We start from the raw sequence: 26,187 nt of genomic DNA, 5'->3' as shown, positions 1-26,187 counted from the left end.
TTTTAATGCTGTATTATCTAGGATGGCAAAATTATTAACAGGAAAATATACATTATATACATATACATACTTACATAAATAAATTTTTTAAAAATATTATAAAATCTTTGTAACCTCTTAGGGGAAACTGCTTTCTTGGCATTCACGATACAAGAAAGACCTATTTTAAACTACTTGCTTTGGTAGTACTTAAAAATGTATTATAATCATGTACAATAAAAAATTTTAAAACACTTAAAAAAAGAGATGAGTGCAAAAGTGAAGAGCAATCCTTTAGAAACTCTTGTGGCAATTTAATAATTTGTGTCTATTGAATTTATTTAAAAAGGATACTTTTATCTCACAGGTCTTTTTGAAAACATCTTTATCTTAAAAAAAACTGTGATAAAATATAAAACAAAAAATCTATCCACCACCCTGGTGCTGGGGATTGAACACAGATGTGCTAGTGCATTCTCAGCCAGGCCTCAGTACCATTGTGTTCTCAGTACCAATGTGTCCTGTGGGTCAACTGACATAGAGAACATGATGATTAGGAAGAGAAGGATGAGCCAGCACCTACTGACCTGCTATCTGGACCACAAATTCTTTCTTCTGGATCAGCAGAGGGCTCTGGATGGAGCAAGACATGTTGCGATGGGCTTCACCTTGGACAACCACAGATGTTTCCAGATTGAACAAGCCCTTGACATCTTGGGTAATGACTTCAGACTCCAGTGGCAGGCACTGTCCCTGGTGATCTTTCCACTGAACTTTGGGTTTGGGGTACCAGCCATTGGAGGTGCATCTCATCTGAATGCCTCCTTCCTTAAAGCCTTCAATGTAGATATGTGGATCTGAGCCCAGACCTGGGAGAGGCAGAAAGAGTGAGAATGATCAGGCACCTTCCCAGTAGTTGTGTGGGACATTCATGCAACTGTTGCAATCTCCATAAGGCACCAGGAGCAGAGACTGTTCTTAATGTGTGTGGGCTTTTGTAGCAATCATCCCACCCTCCATGGATTGCAAATGATAGTCTAGATTGGCAGTGGCATGTGAGGACAGTAATACCTTGAAAGACATTTGGAATGGAGAAAGCCTTAGTTGTGTTATTCAAGGGACAGTCCTTCTAGAATAAAGAATTTTTCTACCCCAAATTCCAATAGGTTGTCCTCTGTCTTGATTCTCTAAAGCGCAAATGCTTGTGTTATATGTGCTATTATTGTAGATTATATATATATAGCCCTATTCTTGTAGAAACAGAAACACCATCACACCACCCCACACCACCCTGCCATCACTCATCTTGTAGTGTTAGCATTAAACCCAGGGCCTTGTACATGCTTGGCAAGTGCTCTACTCCTGAGCTGTATCCCTAGCCTCTTTCTTTGTTTCCTTTTGCAATGTTCCTCCTTCTTCTTTTCCTATACACAAAAACACACATTATCCAACTTTCTCATCATTTTGATTTTTTTCTCTTAATACATTCAAGAAATTCCTCCACACTCATTCATAGAGATCCTCATTTTTTTTCTAGCAGCAGAGAGTGTATCACTACATTGTGTGTGAACCATGCTCATCTTCTATGTGTGGACATTTAGGCAGTTTCCACTATTTTGCAATTACAAAAATTACTACAAAGATTAGCATAAATGAATGCCTTTTTCATATTGAAAGTGTTGGTGATATATCTTTAGGTTAAACCCCTGGAGGTGGGATTGCAGTGTCTAAGGACAGATGTACAGGAAGTCCTGTTATTTATTGCCAAATTCCTCTGTCCTCAAGCTCCTGGACTTTGAATTCCACTAACAAAACAGCAGAAGCCCTGACCCCCAAAAGCTCCACCAAGAATGTGGGGTCAAACTTTTGAATTTTTGTCACCTTGTAAGATTAAAAGATTACATCTTTATATAACTTTAATTTGCCTTTCTCTCATTTTAAGTAAAAATGATAACCTTTTCATGTGTTAAGGATCACCGTTGTGTGTGTATGTGTATGTGTGTGTGTGTGTGTGTGTGTGTGTGAGAGAGAGAGAGAGAGAGAGAGAGAGAGAGAGAGAGAGAGAGAGAGAGAGAGAGACTGTTTGCTTTTCTTGTCCATTTGCAAATAGACCTATCCTTTATTTAAAAAAAAAAAATCACCCCCCCAACAAATTAGGAATTTTCACTGATAGTATATTTACTTGAGCAAAGCCGCCCTATCTAAATTGATCATTTTCTCCTCTGTCCCTGCTGGTGCTTGGCCACAGCACGAACCTGCTACCTCCAGCTCCCAGATGGCTTCACCAGAGAAGTTGTTGGAGAGAAAGCTGCATCCATACAGGCCCTCGTCTGATGGAACGACGCTGCGGAGCAGCAGGACGACTTTGCCAGAGCTGATCTCCGTCGTGACGAGTTTGGTCCTGTTTTGGAACTGCGCCATCTGTCGGTCGAAGAGCTCCTGCCGCCCCTTGTATAGGTGCACTACATCCGAGGGCTGGCTCTGGAACCAGTGGATCTCCATGTCTTCAGCGTCCAGGAGCGGTGACAATTGGCACGGGAAATCCACCTCTTCCCCGACAATGGCCAGTATGGATTCCCCAGGGCCTATCACCTTGACCTCCTCTAGGATAACAAGCCAGAGTAATGACCCAAATCAATCTTCAAATATAATTATATCACTTTGCAGTTTAGAAATCTGTAATAGACTATTCAAACGATAAAGATGAGACCCTCTGTGAAGAAAATCCACCCGGTTTATTGAACAAGTAACTGATAATGAAAAAAAATGAGTGCACAGGCTAAATCACATAAGGAACATGACAACCAGAGACAATGTGTGGTGCTGGACTGTTTATAGGTTTGAACCAACCAGGTATAGATGTTATCTGGGGGAATATGTAAATCTGGCCAGGGAATTAAGTGAAATGCAATGCTAGGCTAAGAAAAAGAAAGTTTCAAAACCAATATGAAAACTATTCTACGATCTTGGGTAAAAAATGAATATTTACATAACCGTTCAGAAAAAAAGATGGAAAAGGAGAGACACCAAATTGTTGTGGTGGTAATTTCTCCATAATAGGACTATTTACTTATTTCCATTTGTCAGCTTTTACAATTAAAAATATACCATGCACATATAGCTCTTCTAAAAACAAAAATATTTAAAATAATCTATGAGGGCTTCCTGATCCATGGATTTTCATAAAGACTACCCATTTTATTTTCAGAGTAAGTCTTACATATGAGTTTATTAAATACATGCATATGGAAATATAGATGCCATGAGTCATATAGCTTGAATTCATGGAAAATTAACTTTTTGAGTAACAGAATATGAAGAATATATGAATACACAATTTTTTGGTCGCAGAAGACTCTTTATCCCAAGGCTACATTCCCTATATAGTTTTGGACTCAGAGATAACTCTGGGGAAGAGGAACAAATATTTTCTGGTACTTATGAATATTTCTCCATGTAATTCTTATTAATAATTTTGAAAATGTCTTTTCCTATTACTGTCATTGACAAACTCTAGAAAGTCTACAGTATAGGAAAACTCATAATTTGACAGAATCTAACAAAGCAAGGCAATTGTTTTAGGAAAAACACATTAAAACAATTGATAATGAATAGAAGACCTTTAATATGAGTTCCTTAGTCATTGTATGGCAGAAAATTTCCCTGAGAACTGGCTGCTGAAGAATCCTTCTTTAATAGTACTCTTTTTCTTCTCAGAAATTGTATTCCTCCAACAACAAATGCCACTTAATCTATCATACATAAAATTTTTCATAATAAAATAATTTAAATATATACTTTCCTATTCAAAAGAATGTGTCTATTACCACCAAATAATTCCAACTTCAGAAATAAAACATCCACTTTTAAATTGTAATTTGTTTCTATCATATTAACTAGAATTATTAAATATATTTACAAACATAGATAAGCAGATAATGTAATGAATCTAAAATTCTAAAGAATTGTAATGTTGTGGTATTATCAGAAGCTCAGCATATTTATTACTGATCTCATGTTTTGTTGTCTGTCTTAACAGTGTTTCTCTGGTATATGGCATTTATTTTAGGTAGTAACATACATAGGCCAGTGACATACATAGGCCCTAAGTTCATGCTTGGGTCCTCCACATAGACTCTCGCAAATGCAAATCTATTATAGCAGTTTTCCAAAATTTTAGTATGTACTTACCTTTCAATAATTAGTTCTTTTTCCTTTTTTCATCATTTCAATATTGACCGTCATCACAGAAGTATAAGGGATAATTGCAATTGCCATAATTCTTCCTCCTTTGTCTTTTTAATGTCTCTTTAAGATACAATTTGTTATTTTTTTGTACTAATGTTAAGTATTTCACAAACTTTCTCAGAAGTCGTCAGTGAATATTTATCAAAAGTCTCAACTTTTCCTTTTGTAAGTCTCTCAGGAATTACTGTCAAGGGGCATGTGTTTTGTGTGGTTTTTTTTTCCCCCCACATTAATAAGCCTTTTTATTGTTGCCTTTTGTTTTTTTTTAACCGAAGATCCCTTACTGGTCCTGCTTCCATGAATGGTCATACCAAGAGAATAGGGAGGGGAACCAGGTGGCTTAGGGAGAGATCATCTCCACAATATTCCATTTATACACAGAACTAAATAGACAAGCACAGAGTCACTATTGTGGTTAGAAGTTGGCAGCATGGGATAGGGAGGAATAGGTAGGAAATAGGGATGTCATTAGAAAAAATACAGCGCCCCCCCACCCCCAAACTAGGAGAAGACTTGGCCTGTTTCAACCCAAGAGGAATAGAGGATCTAAAGCAATTTGGGAAGGCCAGAACCTTCAGGGATAGAGGGAAGAAGAAGGTCCAGGGGGAAGATCACCCAAATTTTGCTGTTGAAACTTAATATATCATGATCTTTCATTTGATCATTCTCTTCCTCCATGGTGTCTTCATGTGGTCACTCTGCTCCCCCAAACTCATATATTTCCTTCTTTCCAAGTTCAGTTAAAACCTCTGTCCAAAGTCCAATCACCCTGGATTCCTTTCCATCCTTCACTTTGTCCATAGACTATGGACACATCTTTCTTTGTGTAATTTGAGATTCTTGTTGCCTAAGGAGTGAATCGCCAACATCAACCTGGCAGCTTTCTTCTCCAGGGTCTCCCAACTATCTCACCAAACATTCAATGTTTGGTTCTCTTCCCTGCCTCAGTTTACCCTCCATCTTCATTTTCCTGGGGAATGTACACCCTGAGTGGCACTGCACAAACAGTACCTCTTCTCTGTGCCTCTCCTTGCTTCTTGGGGAAAGAGAATTGCTCTTAGTTGTGCTTAGCTGTCACCCCAAAGTCTTTGGACATGGTTTTCTTGCAGTTGTTTATGTCACATACATTCTGCTCCATTGACCATGAGCTGCTTAAGGATCTGACCTATGCCTCAGTCACTCTGATATCCCTGGTTCCCAGACAAAGATATTAGGAAATTTCATTTGCATAATTAATTTGCATTTTCTTTCTTCTTCTCCTTCTCCTTCTTCTTCACCAGAGATCAAACCCAGGATGCTTAACCACCGAGCCACACCTTGAGCCCTTTTTTTATGTTTTATTATGAAACAGGACCTCACTAAGTTTCTGAAACTGGCTTTGAACTTTTGATTCTTCTGCCTCCTGAGCCACTGGGATTCAAGTGTGTACCACTGCACCTGGCTGATTGCTTCTTTTGTGAATGGTAGAATTGGGAGAAATTTTCCCTGTTCTTCAAAAGCTCTGCAAGTGATGGAGTTAAAAATGTTTACTAACTGGTTAAGCATAAACACAGATCAAGAAGAGTTTCCTAGCACCTTTCTGCCTTGTTTTTTGCATGCCCAACTTCATGGTCCTAGGAAGTGTAAGAGGGGTCCTAGGGCTGGCAAAATGGTGGAGAGGCATGAAGTGGCTGAATGGTGCTCAGGGGAAGCGGCTCTTTAAAAACTGGGATGGGAATCTCTTTGTATTTTAGCAAGTGGCAATGACTGGTCCTGTTTTATAAGATCTCAGCCCTGGAAGCACTTGGCACAAGAGGTAGGCAGAGCTGAGGTGCTCATGTCCTGGTTGGATGAGCTACAGAGTGGTGCAGGTCAGAAGCATTACCTGAATTTGCCTCCTCATGCTGAAGGAAAAGGAGAAGGTAGGTGAGGAAGAAGAGATTGCTGGGCAGAGGTACTTGCTTCAAAAAATCCACGGATACTGGGAAATCCTCCATTAGCAGTAAGGGCCACCTGGAGAGAGACAAAGGGGTGACACATGGCAGCTTGACTTGGCCCATAAGGCCTGTGATCTGTTGTTGCCTCAATCATTATTATTATTATTATTGTCAGATATAATTCTTGAGTTTCTTACAAATGTGCCAGTACCTGGCTTTTTTTAAACCAGGACCGGATGTGAGATCTGCTTCTATTTTTACCAAGCAACATTGTTAATAACATCATTGGCCTTGCTCTACCTTACACAGCTTCAAGAGGACAGGCCTGAGCATCCCAGAGGAAGCAGCTCCTGAGCTAATATTGTTCAGAGCCAGGAATAGAGCCATACATTGTGTGGGGGCTCAGCACCACCCTCCTCTGGAGTTAGTGGAGTTCCCCAAACAAAGGGAAATCTCTGAAGAATCTGATTCTTTTATTCTCCTTTCCTCACCACCACAAGCCCAAGCTTGTTTTCAGTTCTATTTGTCCTGGAACATCAGGTCCACAAAACAGAGGAAAAAACATAGTTCTACTCTTTTTTTTTTTTTTTTTCAAAATGGAGTATGCTCCTGGTGGCTGCCTGCCAACTCTAGTAACATTCTGGGAAATGTCTGTCCAGGCCTGAGATCTCAGGTGGTGCTTCCAGGGGGTCAACTGGCCACTGTTCCTGTGTTTGTAGAACCTTTGAGGCCTCAGTGATGGAGTCATTCCATCTAGACATCCCTTCTTCCACCTATAGTCCAGAAGAACCAATCCCAGCTCAGACAAGGGCTGACCCCTTTAACTCTAGAGTCCCCTTGGGCCTATAGTAGCATCTCAGAGTCTGATGGCCGATGAGCATCTTTGAATTCATACAAGCCTCTCCATATTTCTCCTTCATTTAGTTGTAGGATCTTAGGCAGTTTTTGTCACTGGATGAACCTCAATCTTTGCTTGAACAATGGGAGAAACCACTTCCATCTCTTCCAGAGACTGCCTCTCTCTCTTTTCACTCCTCTCTCTCTTTTCACCCTCAGAGGGGGAGAGTCTACAGTGAGTTTCCACTCTCCAGTTCTCCTCAGTTCCCTCCTCTGCCTTCTGCCTTCATATTCCTCACTATTTGGTTTTCCTTCTGCAGACTTTTGGCATGGTATGTGCTTCCAGCATCCTGTGTGGCTTTAGTGCCTCAGCCACACTGTCAGCAATACTGCAGGCAAGGTGTTGATGGAGGAATTTAAAGGCCACTGGGTCATGCAACAGAAGAGCAGTCAAAGAGTATTATTACTACTATTACTAATAAGTCTAAATTTCAGATAAGAACCGAGTAGCTAAGGGACTTGCCCCTGCACACACTGAGCTGGGAAGGATTCAAGGCTGACAGGAATACAATGGGAGGGAGAAGCAATGGCCTGAGAAGTGAGTGGGCCAGGTAATGGTGGTCCCAGAGCTCAAACGTGGTAGGAAAAAGCAGGGGGACAAGTCAGCATGGCTTCATTTTTATGCCTCAGATTCCTCAAAGGGAGACGTCAGCATCCCCTCTGGAAGGGGCCAGGCTGTTTTAAGAGCCAGTAATTATTGGAATAATTTTTTACACAATAATTAGCACAAACTGAGGCCTTAGGCGGGGTCAAAGCTCTGGCAGGACAGTCTGATCTCTTGCCTTTTGTAGCAGATGGCAGGAAAGTCTCTGTGACAAGCCTGGAAACGAGGAGTGAAGTAGAGCCCACACTGGCTTTGCATTTCCTCATCTTCTTTATTCTCCTTTCTTCCCTTTTGTGCCTCTATCTTTTCTTTGGGGCTCTAGATATAGATTAGAGCTGCATGGGGGCAGAGCCATGAGGAGCATATCAGTGTCCAGCTAACGCCTTCTAAAAGAAGAGGAGCTCAGACTATGTTTAGAGACCCATTTGTATGAGCCAGATTCTGAGAAATTAGTCATGACATGTTTTAGGTGGTAACATCCATCCTCCCATGAGGAGGTGATAGTAATAAGAGCTGGGAGCAGGATGGCCTCCCAGAATGAGCACCTGCTCTAATTACCCTAGGCAGGGGGATGCTGCCATTTCCCAATGGGGCAAGAGATTGGGGCAGTGTGCTCCAGAACTGTGGCATTGTTAGAGGATTGCAGTTCTCTGTTGTGATATACCCATGTGCTTCTCATCACTGAGACTACAGGAGAGGCGGTTGTGAACACATATAAGCACACAAACATGTGCATGAGCCCACAGTAATAAAAACTGATACTTATTATCTATCAAGCATTCACCTGTACCACGAATATTATTACTACTATTACTAATAAGTCTAAATTACAGATAAGAACTGAGTGGCTAAGGGACCTGCCCCTGCACACACTGGTAGTGAGTAGTGTAGTAAGGTTTCCTTCACCTGAGCTGTCTGGTTCCAGAGCCTTACTCTGTGCTTCTGTCCATATAGATTCCTTATCAATTGTGTTGTGTGTCAGGTCACCCTCAGCCACTCCTGCAACCCAAGACCATGATTGCTGTAAGGAACTACCCAAACTTTTACTCAGATCAGCTATCTCACAGATGTTCCAAAGAAGAGACTGGGTCACAAGGTGTCAGCCACAAAACCAAGCAAGTGAAAATCAATGAATACAAATTTAAAAATCAATGAATACAAATTTAAAAATCAATGAATACAAATTTAAAAATCCCACTGCCAAATAAAACAGCTTAAGCCAGAGCCTCCTTAACAGTGTCAACAGCATCTGCTAAGGCAGGAGGCATAGGTGTCAGTTCTATTATTAAATACTAAAGACATTACCTTGAAAGATTTTAATTGGAGGAAATGTTTGGCAATTTCCTGAAGGGAAGAGTCAGTGACTTCAGAGGGGTCCAAAACAGTAGTACCTCTTTCCCATTTGGCTGCCTGAAGTTTGCCCTTTCTAACCTTACTCTCCAGTTCAAAGACTCTGGTCCTTATTGAAATACACATACTACAAGGCACAGTCAAATGAATTTCAGATTCTGGTTCTGGTGAAGAGGTTTTGATGAGTGGAAGGAATAAGAGGCTGCACATGCTGGAAGAACACAGTGAGAAGAAGGATGGCCAAAAAGGGGGCCTCAGACTGAGCTCTGCCATGCTTGTGGGATCCATTTCCCTTGTTCTCTTGGGAACCTGTGGGTCATTTCCTTCTGAGGACACAAAGAGTAATAGGAGCTCGTGCACACTGAAATACTGCCACCCTCCACTCAGGGGAAGTCCATTTCTCTCCTTCCCCCTTTCTCTTTCTTCTCTCTTTTTCCTTCTCCCTCTTTCCTTTTCCCCAGCCCAGCCCTATGCCTATTCTTTCCTCCTGAGTTTCCAATTCCTAAGCAACATCCTGTGTTCTCTTGACTTGCAGTCCCTTAGCACTTGAGTCTTTCTTTAGATTACTTATGTTTTGCTTTGCTGCCTTTGCAAATTGTTTTACAGGTGTGCATTCTGCCTTCCTCTTATCCCCATGTCCTAAGCTGTGTCTATTCTCCCATCTTCCCCCTCAAGCACCCAGTGGGATGTTTTGCCCTCAGCAGCCACCAGTAATTGCTCACTGGCCTGCACTGGTTTGATTTCCATAGATCCAAAAAAGGATTTCTACCCTTTTTAAGGGAAATGGATCACCTCAATAAGGGGGCCTCAATGAGGTTTCAGATCCTTTTCTTCTGAGGGGAAATGGGATATATCAAAACCCTGCCTTCTCAGGGGGCGCCTGCCTGAATGGGCACCCCTTAGCCACACTTGAAATTCCCATCCTGCCTACAGGCACAGCTAAGAGGATACCCACCATGGTATGCTCTTCCCAGCACCAGCACCTTCCACCATAGTTTTCTGCTCTTCATTTCTGAAAGGTGGAGGTTTAGACGGGTGTTGAAAGTCAACCACATACCTTTTAGGTAGCAGCAAAGCGTCCAAAATGGCTAAGTCCCAGCAATCTCACGTTCCTTTGCAAAGTGAGACAATTGTTGTGAAGTGTCTTAGTCCTTTTTAGATAGAGGCTGGCAGCTGAGTTCAGGAGGACAGCTCATTTGTGACAGAATTATTCACCCACCTCCCACCTTAGGACATGTGCTGTTGGCTCTGCTCTTGACTATAAAAATCAAGATAGATAGAACAAAACGAGGAAGTCTCTGTCATATCCTGTCTCTGTGAGGAAAATCGCAAATTAAAATTCCCATGGAAAATGTCTCCCGCCCCCAAGGGTCTTAGAAGCAGGGTAAAGGTATCTGAGAGCTTTGTAGAACAGACTGCAAGTTGCAGAGGCTCAGAGCAGGGAAAGAATTTTCCAACTGGTTGCATGGGATCTCTAGCAGTTTGAGCTGGGGTTTCAGGCAGGAAGGGTGCATCCCTGGCCAGCCTCTCTCTTCTTACAGTCACAGTGAAAGCAATGAGACTTCTCACAAAAGGTTGGGAAGGTGCTTGTGCTTGTGTTCAACTTGTACTGACACAACCCTACCATCCTCTCCAGGAAAAAAAATCAGTAAAGAAATAACCTGGAGTTTTGCCACCAGCAAAATTTGCAAGAGCTGTTCACATACAATTTAGAATAGACTGGCGTGTTGAATTAGGATTTATCTAGAAGCAAAGCTCAAAAAAGAAGTAAGTACTACTCCCTTCACTCCATCTTGCCCTAAGCAACTTTGTTATTAGTGGGAAAGAAGAGCAGAGGACCAAGCTGTAGCCATCATCCTCTCTAAGGACAGGATAGAGCTGGGCACAGGGCAGCTCAACAAGGAAGGAGCTTCCAGAAATACTCAGTGTTTGGAGACAAGCCTGTGCACAGGCAAGGGATCTGCGTGAGTAGGTTTATGCAAGAACCAGTAAGCAATGCAGTGCAGACTTGAAGGTACCACACGTTTTCCAACAAGCTGGTAAGGCTGGAAATTGGAGCTTATACTTACACAAAGATGTGCTCAGAGCACAAAAGAGGCCAATTGGCAAGACAAAAGAGTGCTCAGGGACAGATTAAACTTTAAGTGGCTATTGAATAAAGAGGAAGATCTGAAAAGCAATAGGAAAAAGAGGAGGAGGGCAGGCAAAGATATTGTGAGTGAAAGGAGGTGACTGTTTGTGTGTGGAGAAAAACCTTGCTGGTTCATGTGTGTGGGGAGAAAAACCTTGCTGGTTCAACTTTATGAAATTTGAAGGTGAAAAGCAAGGTTGATGGGACCAAATTTCAGAGGTCCTTGGATGCTACACAGCAGTGTAGAACATTGTTTGATGGGCAGCCAGAAATTGCTTGGAAATTCAAAGGACCTAAAGTGGAATCACCCTTATAGAAGGGGCTATTGAGAAACTTTAATAAAAAAATTTTATTGCCATTCCTCTGAATTATTCCATGCTTCCTAGGGAGAGGTAAGATTGCCACAGCAGAAATAGCAGAGAGAGAAAAAGGCAAAGTTTTCTACTGTGAGCCAGTCCTGCTAAGACATGGGAGGGAGATGCCACCTGCCAGCTACCACTGCCTGCGTATCAGGGTGCATGGTCCAGCAGGATCTAAGTTCCCCACTGTTTTCCATCCTACAAGCTGCATATAAGTACCTCCATTCCAAGGCTTCAGGAAACAGAAAGGGAATCCTGGGTGCAAAAGGGAATCCTGGTGAATTGTGAATAGGAAGGGGTGGGAAGAGTCCTTATTTGTCCTTGAACAGTGGAGATCTGCCCCATTACCCAGTCTCTGCATCAGGTAATTTAGGTCAATTCTCCCTGGTATATACCAGTTTCTACCATGGGGTTGTCTGAGGAAATTCTGGGGGTGAGGAATATGGGAGAATCCCCTTCCCCTACACAAAAGCTACTCTCACACACAGCATGGGATACCAGAGGAGAGGGAATACAAAAACACCAAAATCATAAGAAGATCTATGAATTCGTCTCCTTTTCCAGGGAATATATAAGATAAAGTACTATAAGGGTTAGGGATGTAGCTCAGTGGTAGAGCACTTGCCTAGCATGCATGAGGTTCTAGGTTCCAGCAAAATACACATACAAAAAGGAAGGAAGGAAGGAAGGAAGGAAGGAAGGAAGGAAGGAAGGAAGGAAGGAAGGAAGGAAGGAAGGAAGGAAGGAAGGAAGGAAGGAAAGAAAGAAAAAAGAAAAAAGAAAACTGAACACAAAGGCAGGCTTGGGGTGAGGAAATGACTCCTCTCTTGAGTTTATAAAAATGTTTTCCCTCATCTGCAGATTCCATCCAGTCATCTGTCTCACCTCTATTTTCACCTCTCAATCTGCATCCTTGCTTTTCCAACCTTCTCTCTTTGTATTCTTGGCTCCTAATCTCTTCACCAGCCAAGGACACAAGGCTATCAGGTCCACTCCCCTGCCTATGCATGTGTCAGCTTGTCTGTCTGTTCTCTCTGCCAGTCCCCACTCTTCCCCCAAGATTCTGCTCAAGATTCCTTCTTCCCATGTCTTTGTGGGTAAACTCAGCTTCTCTATATGCTGAGTGCCTTCTCACGCCTCAGTTTTTTCCCTTAGGGTTAAAACATGGATTAATGTCTACTGAGACACATTTGCAAGTGCCTTTTTGTTTATTTTTTTGTTTTGTGATATTGGGGGTTGAACCTAGGGCCTCATGCATGTTAGGCAAGTGCCTTACTACTGGGCTATATTCTCGACCCTTTTTATATTTTTAAATTTTGAGACAGGGTCTTGTTAAGTTGCCCAGGTGTCGCGATGGGCAAAAGTGCGACATCTGCAGTCGAGGGGAGAGATAAAGAATGTCCACATGCTTCTGCCCTTTTCAATGTTTTATTCACTCAAATCACTTAATAAAATTTCACTCTACAGGATTTTTTTTAAAGAGTGAGAGAGAATTTTTTTAATATTTATTTTTTAGTTTTCGGTGGACACATCATCTTTATTTTATTTTTTTATGTGGTGTTGAGGATTGAACCCAGTGCCCCGCGCATACCAGGCGAGCGCGCTACCATTTGAGCCACATCCCCAGCTCTCTATAGGTTCTTAATCAAGGAATGACAATCCTTACTGCTGGGCATTGCATTAGACATAATCATCTCAACTCTAAACACTGCAAACACTACTTAATCAAGACAGACCTATTACAGACATTCCTTCTGCATGCTAATTGTAAGTGCTAGATTTAAAGTCTTAAGTCTTAGATCTTAAGTCTAGCAGATGCACACTCACTCAGACCACAGCGACCAGGTCAGGAAGCCATAGAGGCTTCTCCTGGGGTGGAGCTGATAGCTACCTGAGGACACAGTTGTAAGAAGTTGCCATTCTCATCAGGGTTAAGAGGCTGCTGCAGAGTTTGAGAGTGCAGAGGATAATACAGGGGATCAGGCAGATGATAAGAGTTGGGATGTCAGTCCAGGTCCTCATCAGGTTCTCTGGCCTGTGTGCATCAGTATCAGGTGGCTTGAATGTCTTTTCATTTCCTCCAATATTTATATTAAATTTTGGAAGCTTCTGCTTGCCTGTTGGGTCTCTATTAGCTACTACCAGGTTTCTTAGTGACAACTTACATCTTAAAGAGGGTATATGGTCTGGTGGTTTCTTCCCTGATACTCTTCTGAGTATCAGGTTATGACAAATGACATATGACTTCACCCTGGCTCTTACCAGGGTTGTGAAAAGTGACTTGCTTTTATCAGGATATGCCTGATTAACATATTGGAGAGCTCTATAGCTTTTCTGGTGAGACTGCAGGTTTATTTTAAAATGGAGTTGCTTAGGCTAAGGCCTAAGGCCATCCTTACACCAGGCTGGCCTCAAACTTGTAGTCCCCCTCCTTCAGTGGTTGGGATTACAGTTGTGTGCTACCACACCAGCTCCAAGTGTTTTTGTGTAACTGTATTTTCTTTTCAACTACAATTCTGTCTCCAGAGTTTAGGGACAGAGTTACCTTGGTCCTTGGCAAATTTTCATGGGTACTTGTACTGAGTTCTCCTCACAAAGGATGCTAACTAGTCATGTGGGTTGATATACAAAAGAAGAGAGAGTCACGAAGGGAAGATGAGTTTTGTTCTGCACTGTTCAGAGGCAGAAAAGTGGATTAATCAACCTCCCTGCAGAATATGACCCCCTGAGTCATCCTCATTAGCCATCTTCATTTCTCATTCTCCAAAGACTTTTGTCTGAAATTCCTGGGCCTATTATTAGTTGGCTTGGAGCCCACCATTGTGCTTTTGTCACAGAGATAGTGAAGTACACATGTCCAATGAGAAAAAGGGAGAAGCCCACTGATTATTCTCACCATTACAGGAAAGGGCTCATCTTTAGCTGGGTCCTGGGGATGTAAGGGGCTACAGAAGTTGTTCACATCCTTTATAGTCAGATTTCCATTTCTGTAACAAAATACCTGAGAAAACCAACTTAAAAAGAGGAAAAGTTTATTTTGGCTTATGGTTTAGTTGGTTCAATTATTTCTTGGCCTATAGCAAGAACATAATGGTGGGGAGTGCATAGTGAAGCAAAGCTGCTTACCTGATGGTTGCAAACAAAAAAGATAGGGGTAAGGAACTGGGGTTCCAATATCCCCTTCCAGGATACCCAAGTGGCCTAACTTCCTTTCCCTATGCCCCATCTCCTAAAGATTCCACCATCTCCAATAGTGCCACAGGCTGGTGAACAAGTCTCTGACATGCGGCTTTGGGGGGACATTTAAGATCCAAACCACAATCCCTTTAAGAGTTCTATCCCAAAACATCAGCATTGGTCTTTCCAACTTCAGAGGAATTTACAGAAGAAGTTAACATTCCCTTGTTAAATCAAACTAAAATTGGCCTGAGGAAGCTTCCATATAAGCCCTCACTTACCCTACTGCAACTTAATTTAGTGCATAAGTAAACTTAAGCAGGAGTAAACTTTTGTAACAAATAGTTAAGTCTCAGCCAGTCACAGCAGCCAAGCTTTGATCAACCACATGCAGCTAACTGTTCAAACAAAGCAGACCCAATTTGTAATCCATGGAGCAGTTTCTTTACCTCATTTCATCTTCTGTACCTCACTCTCCATTTTCTGTCCCTAAATATTGCACATTGCAGCTACAGAGTTCCTCTGAACCCATTCTGGTTAGGAGGACTGCCAAATTCTAGAAATGAAAATAAAAGCCAATCCAGATTCATAAAACTAGATTTGTTGTAATTTTATCTTTTAATATTCTCTTGACATGCAAAGGTAGATGGAGTAGGGAACTTCAGCTCCACATAGAATGAGAATTGTAAAGCAGCCATCAGCTGAACACATGCCCTGTGAGAACAGTGCTCACATGAATCCTACCCATTTGGAGGAAGAAAGTGGGCCAGTACACCTTGATAGCTTGATTATGTTTTTTCAGAGGCCTGTCCAAATTTAGAGTTACATATAGGTTGAGAGGTTACAATGAGGAAAAATAAAGTGAGAATTTTCTTTTCTTTTCTTTTCTTTTCTTTCACAGGGTTTTACTTTGTTGTCCAGAATAACCTTGAACTCTGATGGCTTCTAAGTAGCTGAGACTACAGGTATGCCCACAGTTCCTGGCTTGGCTATTTCTTAAAGATGGTGCTCCGCACCCATGGACATTCATACCTGTGCTTCCTTCCCCAGGATGTATTATTAAATCATTCACACTTTGTCCTAGTTCATTTGGTGAACAAATATCACTTGTTTGCTCTGATAAGGGAAAATCATTTTAAGAAAAATTATTCAAAATTTCTAAAAAGGTAACAAAGTGAGCAATATATCCTTTCAAGTCGTATGGGAGCACTGACCTAATCAAGGATTAATTTTGTTTTTTTTACCTGAGTTTATTTTGACTTCTGTTTACTATCACTTAAAAGTCCCAGACCTAGTGAACTTGCATATTTAAGTTAAGAAGTGTGAGGCAGGAGGATGGCAAGTTCAAGCCCAGCTTGGTCAACAAAACAAAAAGTGAAAAGGGCTGAGGAAGTAACTCAGTGGTAAAATGCCCCTGGGTTCAACCCAAGCACAACCAAAACCCCCCAAATTATGAAAAACAAAACAAAACAAAACAACTTGAGATCAGTTGATATGCTAAATTACTTACATTATATAACAAATTTTATCGTCAAATAAAAAGACTTTAAACCTTGCCTACATTATAGTCTTTCCTACATTATATTCATACAAATATTTCAAAAGTCGTATAAGATTTCTAGAAATTTGTCAGTGCACATGCTGTCCATGAAATGCCCTGGTGTTCTTTTGCCTAATATTAGTAAACAATGTTATCAGTCATAAATCCTGTTACTATTTAAAGTATTGTCGTCACAGAAACAACCAAATTTCATTGTCAATTGCATTTATGTAACTTCCATCAGACCTTTAAGTCTTTTGTTTTTCTCTAACAATTTTTGTTTTATTACCTCCCTAAAAGCATTCTCATTCATCCAAAATCCAGACTTCTTGGCTTTGGTGATTTAAAAAAAAGGACTATCTTAGAGACCCATGAAAAAGAACTATGCTAGATACAAGCGTATATGTTTTTGATAGCATTCTTTAAATAACTTTGAGATCATATCATGTGACTGAGGAGGATTTCTAAAATTCTGGTGGAGAAGCTGATACATTCATAAAACTGCTAGACCAACAAAAAGCCATTAATTAAATGAGACTGAATGAACAGAAATGGAATTATTGAAGGTTTTTATAACTTTGTTGAAACATTGGTGGTTCTTTAACATTCTATTTTTCTAGATATATATTTTTGGGCTGGAGTGAAATGGAATCTCAGTGTAGTTTTAATTTGCATTTCTCAAATTGCTAGAGATGATGAGCATATTTTTATATATTTGTTGGCCATTTGTATTTTTTCTTCTGTTGAGTTCCTTTGCCCATTTATTGATTGGGTTATTTATTTATTTATTTGGTGTTAAGTATTTTTATTTGTATATCTGGGAGATTAATGCTCTATTGGAGGCACAAGTGTCAAAAATTTTCTCCCATTCTGAGGTTCTCTCTTCACATTCTTGATTGTTTCCTTTGCTGTGAAGAAGTTTTTAAGTTTGATATCATCCCATTTATTGATCCTTGATTTTACTTCTTGTGTTTTAAGAGTGTTATTGAGAAAGTCAGTTTCTAAGCTGATATGATGGAGAGTTGGGCCTACATTTTCTTCAGTTAGCTGCAGAGTCTCTCGTCTAATATCTAGGTCCTTGATCTACTTTGAGCTGTGTTTTGTGCAGGGTGAGAAATAGGGGTTTAAGTTCATTTTGCTACATTTGGATTTCCAGTTTTCCCAGCACCATTTATTGAAGAGGCTATTTTTTCTCCAATGTATGTTTATGGTGCCTTTGTCTAGTATGAGATAACTGTATTTGTGTGGATTTGTCTCTGTGTCCTCTATCCTATACCATTGGTCTTCATGTCTATTTTGGTGCCAATACCATGCTGTTTTAAAAAATTTATTAATTGATTCTAATTTGTTATATGTGACAGTAAAATGCATTTCAATTCATAGTACACATATAGAACATAATTTTTTCATTTATCTGGTTGTACACAAAGTAGAGTCACACCATTTGTGTTTTCATACATGTAATGATGTCCATCTAATTCCACAGTCTTTCCTACCCCCTGCCCACTCCCTTCTCCTCCCTCCCCTTTGCCCTATCTAAAGTTCCTCCATTCTTCCTATGCTCCCCCTACCAATCCTCATTATGAATCAGCATCCTCATATCAGAGAAAACATTTGGCATTTGAAAGAGCCAGGCATGATGGCAGTTACCTGTAATCCCAGCATCTCAGAGGGTGAGGCAGGAGGACTGGGAGTTCACAGCCAGCCTTAGTAAAGTGGCAAGGCTCTAAGCAACTTAGTGAGACCTTTTCTCTAAATAAAAAATATAAAACTGGCTGTGGATGTGGCTCAGTGGTTAAATATCCCTGCCTTCAATCCTCTGCATCAAAAAAAAAAAAAAAGTCGTGAAAGGACTTGAAAGATAACACATAAACTGAGCTGGTAGGTTTTGAGAGAGTTGACTTCAATTTTGAATTTCTACTGTGGGTAAAATGCTATCAAATAGGTTGCATACTATAGAGAAATCTTCAGCAAAGAATCAATTGATGTGGTAAACTTCACTGTGGATTTATTTTAAGAAATTGTTACAGATGCTACAGCCATCTACTGCCACCACCCTGATAAATCAGCAGCCATCAACATCAAGGCATGATGCTTCACCAGCAAAAAAAAAAAAAAAAAAAAAAAAAAAAGATTATGACTTCTTAAAGGTTCAAGTGATTTTTAGCAATTTCTTAGCAATCAAATACTTTTTACTCAAGTATTGCCCAGATGTTTTCAAGTATTACATTAGATATAATGCTATTGCACAGTAAATAGACTACAGTTTAGTATAGGCATAACTTTTATATTTACTGCAAAAAAGACTTCATGTGACTTGATTTATTAAATTATTTGTTTTGTTGCAGTGATCTAGAAGCAAACCACAATACCTATGAGGTATGCTGGTATAAAAAAGATCATCAGCAAATACTGTACCATCAAAAAGATGAAAGTGTGATTCGCATTCACTGTCTCTTTAATCTTCCTTATGACAACAGAGGTGGGTCACTGTTCCTGACAATCTGATAAGGAGCTAGAGAGGATGTGACTCATCAAACTTTATTTGATGGAGTTGTGACAAACTATGATGGAGCACTGGCCTCACATGTTAGAAGACCCAAAGACTGCACCGGAGAACTTCTAGAACCCACAAATGAATTCAGCAAAGTAGAAGGATATAAAATTGATTCCCATAAGTCAAATGTGTTCCTATACATCAGTGATGAATCCACTGAAAGAGAAATAAGTAAAACTATCCCATTCACAATAGCCTCAAAAAATAAAATATTTGGGAGTCAATCTAACAAAAGAGATGAATGACCTTTACAGTTAAAACCTACAGAACACTAAAGAAAGAAATTGAAGAGGACCTTAGAAGATGGAAAGATGTCTCATGTTCTTGGTAAGGTAGAACTAATATTGTCAAAGTGGCCATACTACCAAAAGCACTATGCAGATTAATGCAATTCCTACTAAAATTCCAATGACATTTTTAGAAATAAAAAAGGCAGTCATGAAATTTATTTGGAAAAATAAGAGGCTTAGAATAGACAAAGCAATTCTTATTTAGAAAAGTGAAGTAAAAGACATCACAATACCAAACCTTAAATTACACTACAGAGTTATAGTAACAAAAATAACATGGTATTAGCACCATAACAAACATGAAGCCCAACAGAACAGAATAGAAGACACAGAGACAAGCCCACATAAATACAGTTATCTCATACTAGATAAAGGCACTATAAACATACATTGTAGAAAAAATAGCCTCTACAACAAATAGTGCTAGAAAAACTGAAAATCTATTTGTAACCAAAAATGAAATTAAACACTTATCTCTCATCCTGCACAAAACTCAATTCAAAGTGCATCAAGGACTTAGGCATTAGACCAGAGACCCTGCACTGAATAGAAGAAAATGTAGGCCCAAATCTACATCATATTGGCTAGCAACTGCCTTCCTTAACAAGAGTCCTAAAGAGCAAGAAGTAAAATCAAGAATAAAAAAATGGGACAGAATCAAACTAAAAAGTTTGTTCACAGCAAAGAAAACCATCAAGAATGTAAAATAGCCTACAGATGGGAGAAAATCTTTGCCATCTGCAACTCAGATAGAGCATTAATCTCCAGGATATACAAATAACTCAAAAAACTTAAAACAAAAACAAAAACAAACAAACAAACAAATAACCCAATAAATAAATTGGCAAAGAAACTGAAAAAACACTTCATGGAAAAATACTAATGGTCAAAAAATATATGAAAAAATGATCAACATCTCTAGCAATTTGAGAAATGCAAATTAAAACTACACTGATTCCATCTCACTCTGGTCAGAGTGGCAATTATCAAGAACACAAGTAACAATAAATGCTATTGAGGATGTGGGGGAAATTTTCACTTATACATTGCTGGAGGGACTGAAAACTGGTACAATCACTCTGGAAAGCAGTATCGAGATTCCTCAGAAAACTTATAATGGAACCACCATTTGACCCAACTATTTCATTACATGGTGTATACCCGAAGAACTTCAAATCAGCATTCTACAGTGATGCAATTACATTAATGTTTATATAAGCTCAATTCACAATATCTAAGCTATGGGACTAATCTAGACACCCTTCAATATGTGAGTGGATAAAGAGAATGTGGTATAGACACACAATGGAATATTATGCAGCCATGAATAAGAATAAAATTATTGCACTTGCTGGTAAATAGACAGAACTGGGGAATATCATGCTAAGTGAAATAAGTCTATCCCCCCAAAACCAAAGGGCAAACATTCTCTAATATGTGGATACTAAAACACAATGAGTGGGTATAGAATAGAAGTCCAACAAATTAGACAAAAAGGAATATATGAAGTGGAGGGAGATGGAAATAGAAAAGTCAGTAGAATGAATTAGACACACTTTTCTATGTTGATGTATCAATATGCAACCAGTGAAACTCCACATCGTATACAACTTCAGGAATGAAATCCTAATTAGAATAAATTATACTCCATATAATATGTCAAAATAACTCTTCTATCATGAATACCAAGAATTAACAAATAAGACAGTAAATAAAATAATGGTAGCAACAACATTGCCTTTAAAAATAAAAATGAATAACAAAAAATAAATAAAAAGGACACTGCTGGATTGATCCAGAAGGTGTGCTCCACCATGTCCTCATATGGAAAAGACATCTTGTGTTCTTCCATTGTCCATGGAGAGCCAAACAGGAATAATTTGACATCATGTTAGTGTGGCCAGCTGTGTGTGGGAGAAAGTCCAGGAGATGAGACCTGGGAAATCAGCTGGGTCTGAAAAACAGACCTGCAAGGTGACTGCTTCATGACCCCTAGTGTGCTTAGGAGAGGAGGAGAAAGTCAGGCATGGATGGTATTTTCACACAGGAGAATATGGGTGATAGAGACCCTAGAGAGACTAGTTCCCTTCCCCCTTTAAGTCTGGCAGCTCACAGAACCAGCTGAGGTGGGACAGAAATTTTAACAGGTGAGCAGGTGTGACTATGCTTAGGAGAAGTCCAGGAGGCCAGGAAGAGCAGGGTTCATGGGCAACAGAGGGGGCAAAGGATTGGCTCCTCCACCATATCAGTGTAACCTAGGGGAGACTCCTGTCATGCAGTCTCCCTGTGTGGATAGCCAGCTGCTGGGCCTTAGAGTTGTGCTGATTTAATCTTTAGGCCAATGGCCATCCAACAAAGAATCTTGGGCCTAACTAGACCTAAGCCATTCCTGTAGGAGCTCTGCCTATAGGAGCTTCTTTCACAGAACTCTACAGAGACCTCACCCAGATAGTGGACCTGAGGACACTCTCCAACCCACTCTGCCTCATACTGCCAAGAAGGGAAGCTAAGACTTCATGAACTCCAACTGGCAACTTAATGAGCAACGCAGAAAGAGGAAGAATTTCACTGCCTGTGACCACTACTTTTGAATGATACATACCACACGAAGAAAGAGAAAGAAAGACATTTGGGAACAGACAACAAACATATTCTTCTTGATGATTTTTGACCACTGCAATGGAAACAAGTCCTTAATTTTTCATCAAGAATCTCTTTTTTCTTTTCCTTTTGCTCTCTCTTTGTGTATGTGCTGAAAATGATTCATGGACATTTATGCATATACATATTTGTCTCTCTTTTCTCATTTCCAGCATATTTTGAACATAGTTATTTTTCATGGATTTGTCTTTTGAGGACTAAAGATTTCAGATTAGTATATTTTTGCTCTGTTTTGTATTGTTTTTCACTTGTCTTTTTCTCTTGATTCTCTTTCTTTTCTTTTGCTAGCAGATAAATTCTATTGCTCTCTCTTCACTCTTCCTTTATTTTTTTATTTCTATTTTTTCTCTTACTCCCTCACTGTCATCACATCCTAAATCTCTTCTGCATTCTCCTTGTTTACCTTTTGAAATTGCAAACAATTTTTTAAACATATTGTTTTTACTGTTGGTAATTGCTTAATACAATTCCTGATTATTGTTCCAGTTAAAATTGTAGATGCCATAGTAGGAAGTAAATATTTAGTTTAATACTGTATACTGTTTGCATTGGTTATTGTTATTGTTTCCTTCTAATTGTGAAGTACTGGAAACTTTCAAGATCACTATAAGCTCATAGGTAGAAAGTCTCAGATCAGAAAGCCTCAGATCCATACTGGTAGATGAGTAGACACACAAACAACATGAAAAAGCAAGTAAAAAACTGCCCCAAACAAATCAAAATACTTTAATAATAGAATTCATCAATATCATAATGGAAGACATGTCAGAGAAGGAGTTTAGAATACATAAACTGATCTGCAAGGTAAAGTATGAGTAAAAGTAAAATAAGAGAGAAGATACAGGACATGAAAGATTACTTCAATAAAGAGAGAGAGATTCTGGGAAAAAAAATCAAGAAGAAATCCTTGAAATGAAGGAATCAATAAACCAAAATAAAAATTCAGTGGAAAGCATCATTAACAGACTAGACTACTTGAAAGACATAGCAATCAATGAAGACAAAATATATCATCTTGAAAATAAAGTTGGCCATGGAGAAAAGATGTTAAGAGATCATGAACAGAACTTTCAAGAAGTTTGGGATAACATGGAAAGACCAAATTTAAGATTGATCAAGACAGAAGAAGGCTTGGAGATACAAGCCAGAGGAATGCATAATGTTTTGAATAAAATAATATCAGAAAAATTCCCAAGCCTTAATAAATAAAAAGGAAAATCAAATAGAGGAGGTATACAGATCCCCAATATACAAAATTACAATAGACCCACACCAACCAAGGCACATTATTATAAAAATGCCTAAAATACAAAGTAAAGATAAAGTTTTAAATGCTTCCAGAGAAAAACAACAGGTCACATTTAGAGGGAAATTAATCCAGATCACAGCTGATTTCTCAACCCAGACTCTCAAAGCTAGGAGGTCTTAGAATATACATACCAAGATCTGAAAGAAAATGGATGCCAAGCAAGAATACTATACTCAACAAAGTTAAGCATCAGAATTGACAATGAAATAAAAACCTTCCATGATAAACAAAAGTTATTCACAACTAGAAATCATGCATGACAAAACATACTCAATAAAATATTTTATGAAGAAGAAATGAAAAATAAAAGTGAAAAACTATAAAGGAAGAAATTATGCTAAAAGAATACATGATCAAAGGAGAAACTAATTCAAATTAAAAAACAGAAATAAATTTAAATGATAGAATACAAATCATTTCTCAATAATAACACTGAATATATATGAACTAAACTCATCAATCAAAAGACATAGACTGGCAGGTTGGATTAAAAAACAATACCCCAAAATATGCTGTCTCCAACAGCCTCACCTCATAGGCAAAGACATCCACAGACTAAAGGAAAAAGGCTGGGAAAAAATATATCATTCACATAGATTTCATAAACAAGCAGGGTTTTTTATCCTTATAGCAGATAAAGTGGACTTAAAGCCAAGTTAATCAGAAGACCAAGAAGTTCATTTAATACTGCTTAAGGGAATCATACAACAAGAAATAACTGTCATCAGTATTTATGCCCCCCAATGGGTAACCTACACATACCTAGATCTATAGATTTTTCTACCCTATGAACTTACTGTGTCCCTGAAAGTTTCTAGTACCTCACAGTTTAGGGGGAGTCAAATGATAACAACCAATGCACATGATGTACAGCATTAAACCAACTAGTTTCTACTATGACATTTACAATGTTATTTGTCACTATAAACAGAAATGATGTGATCAATTATTGCCCATAGTAAAAACATTAAGTTTGTAAAAGGGTTTGTAATTTTAAATGGTGAACCAGGAGAGAAGAGATGAGATATAGGATGTGAAGATTATGAGAGAGGACAGAAAATATTTTAGAAATTTTAAATATAAAAAAAAGGAAGAGTAAAAGAGAGAACAAAGAGTTTGGCTATTAGCAGAAGGAAAAAAGAATCAAGGGAAATAGATAAGTGAGAATACAAATATATATAAAATAAAAATTAAAATATTAAGAAGTAAAAATTTTAAAAAATAAAATTTTAAAATAAAAACAAAAGAATATTGGGGCTGAGGATGAGGCTCAAGTGGTAGCGCGCTCGCCTGGCATGCATGCAGCCCGGGTTCGATCCTCAGCATCACATACAAACAAAGATGTTGTGTCTGCTGAAAAAAATAAATATTAAAAAAATTCTCTCTCTCTGTCTCTCTCTCTCTCTCTCTCTCTCTCTCTCTCTCTCTCTCAAAAAAGAAATAAAAATAAAAGAATACAAAATAAAACAGAAATATACTAATCAAACATCCTAGCCCTCAAGATGCTAAGCCATGAAAAATAACTTCCTTCAAAAAATGCTAGAAAGAAGGGGGAAAAAGACACATATGTATATGTATCAGGTCCATGAATCATTCAGATCACAATGAAACAGAGAAAGGGGGAAAAAGATCTCAATGAAAAGTCAAAGAATTGTTTCTAATGGTGTTTTTAAAATTTTTGGCTTCCCTTCTCCACAGTGTTAGGTGGAGTGGGTTGGAGTGTGATGTCTGCTCCACCTTCAGGGTGGGGTCAGTAGAGTGTGAGAGGAGATCCCATAGGCAGAGTTCCTGGAGGTGTGGTTTGGGCCTAGGTAGGTTCCAGGTTCTTGGAATGGTGATTGGTCTGAAACTTTTCAATCAGCACACATTCAGGGCCCAGCGGTTGCTCTCCACACTGGGAGACTGCACCTCAGGAATCTCCCCTAGGTTCCACTCATGCAGTGAAGGAGCCAATCCTTTGTCCTTTCCATCATCTGCAGAACTCACATTTCCTAGTCTCTTGGATTCAGGCTCCAAACTCAATCACTCCTACTCCTGCCCTTGCAAATTCATGTATTCCCCCTGTGTAAACTCTTCTCCATGCTTGATTTTCTCCAGGTCACTTAGGCATTCTCTAGGTCATGTGGTATGGTTTTGCCAGGCCTATATTTTGGGCCCAACTTGGGTTTGCCAGGAATGGGCTCCCCCAGCTGCTGGCTGCCATGATGCAGCTGCAAAATGGCTCTGTCCTCTCTGGGCTGCCAGGACAGATGTGGCTTCTTTCCCACACAAGGATATTGTGCAACACACCTTTCTGGTTAGTCCAGCTGTGTCTTTGATCGCTGATCTCTCCATACCCAAACATTGAACAGGCCTCCTAAAACTATGGGTTCCTTTAAATTCCTCATCCCTCCACTTTGCTCATTCATGGAGGGCTGATTTGACTGGCAACAGCAACAGCAATAGCAATGCAGAGTTCTTCCTTATTCTATTATATCCAACCTCCTGAGTCCCTAATCTGCCTTCAATGTCCATTATTAACTCCCACAAAGCCCTTTCACCTTTCTCATCCACTTTGCTGAGAAGCTGCCTATCTGTTTTTTTTTTTTTTTGGTTTCACCACAGAACAGCCAGAAAGCAACCTCCTCTATTCTACTATCTTAAAACTCTCCTCTTTTTCTTTTGTTGAGACTAATGTATCTATGATAGTATGCTTTTGGTTACTATTTGTCTATTCTTCCCCCCAGTTCTCTTCAGTAGAGCACTTGCCCAGCATGTGTGAGGCACTGGGTTCAATTCTTAGCACCGTATACAAATAAATGAATAAAATAAAGGTCCATCAGCATCTAAAAAAAATATTTCACATGTATTAGATTTTTCTCCTGCAAATTGCAACAACTGAGATTTTTTTTTAAAAAAATCAATCTACAATTTCTCTTTTAACTGACAAATTAGAATGTTTTACATAGTAATTACTGACATATTTGGATCTACATGAATTAACCTATTCTTTTAAAATCCTCATGAAAATATCTACATTTTAAATTTTATTCAGTTTCATAAGACAATGACAATATATTTTCTTTAAAATTAATAAACTTATTAAAAGTAAACTTTTCCCCTTTTTCCTAGAGTTAATGCAAATTCTTAAGTTTTTTTAAGAGTTGAATTTGGAGGGGTGTCCCATATA

General features: G+C 39.2%; 1 protein-coding gene across 6 annotated transcripts in view; it reads right to left on the bottom strand.

Moving 5' to 3' along the window:
- Btnl9 (butyrophilin like 9) overlaps window positions 1-26,187 on the bottom strand; it is a 154,988-nt gene that overhangs the window by 7,036 nt on the left and 121,765 nt on the right. For 3 of the 6 annotated variants that reach the window (XM_078050401.1, XM_078050410.1, XM_078050414.1), the window contains 3 exons: window positions 6,092-6,219; window positions 2,235-2,582; window positions 567-848 (listed from right to left, as the gene is read on the bottom strand). In XM_078050401.1, coding sequence (XP_077906527.1) covers window positions 567-848; window positions 2,235-2,582; window positions 6,092-6,203 — 742 coding nt within the window. In that variant the 5' untranslated portion in view covers window positions 6,204-6,219. Of the gene's footprint in view, window positions 1-566; window positions 849-2,234; window positions 2,583-4,170; window positions 4,288-6,091; window positions 6,220-10,051; window positions 10,258-26,187 lie in introns of those variants that run through there. The other 3 variants (XM_078050391.1, XM_078050416.1, XM_078050422.1) reach the window with 3 other exon arrangements.

Source organism: Ictidomys tridecemlineatus, chromosome 1 (assembly GCF_052094955.1).
Source record: "Ictidomys tridecemlineatus isolate mIctTri1 chromosome 1, mIctTri1.hap1, whole genome shotgun sequence".
Taxonomy (NCBI): domain Eukaryota; kingdom Metazoa; phylum Chordata; class Mammalia; order Rodentia; family Sciuridae; genus Ictidomys; species Ictidomys tridecemlineatus.
The sequence above is the reverse complement of the archived record's forward strand: the minus strand, read 5'-3'. Positions and strand labels throughout refer to the sequence as shown.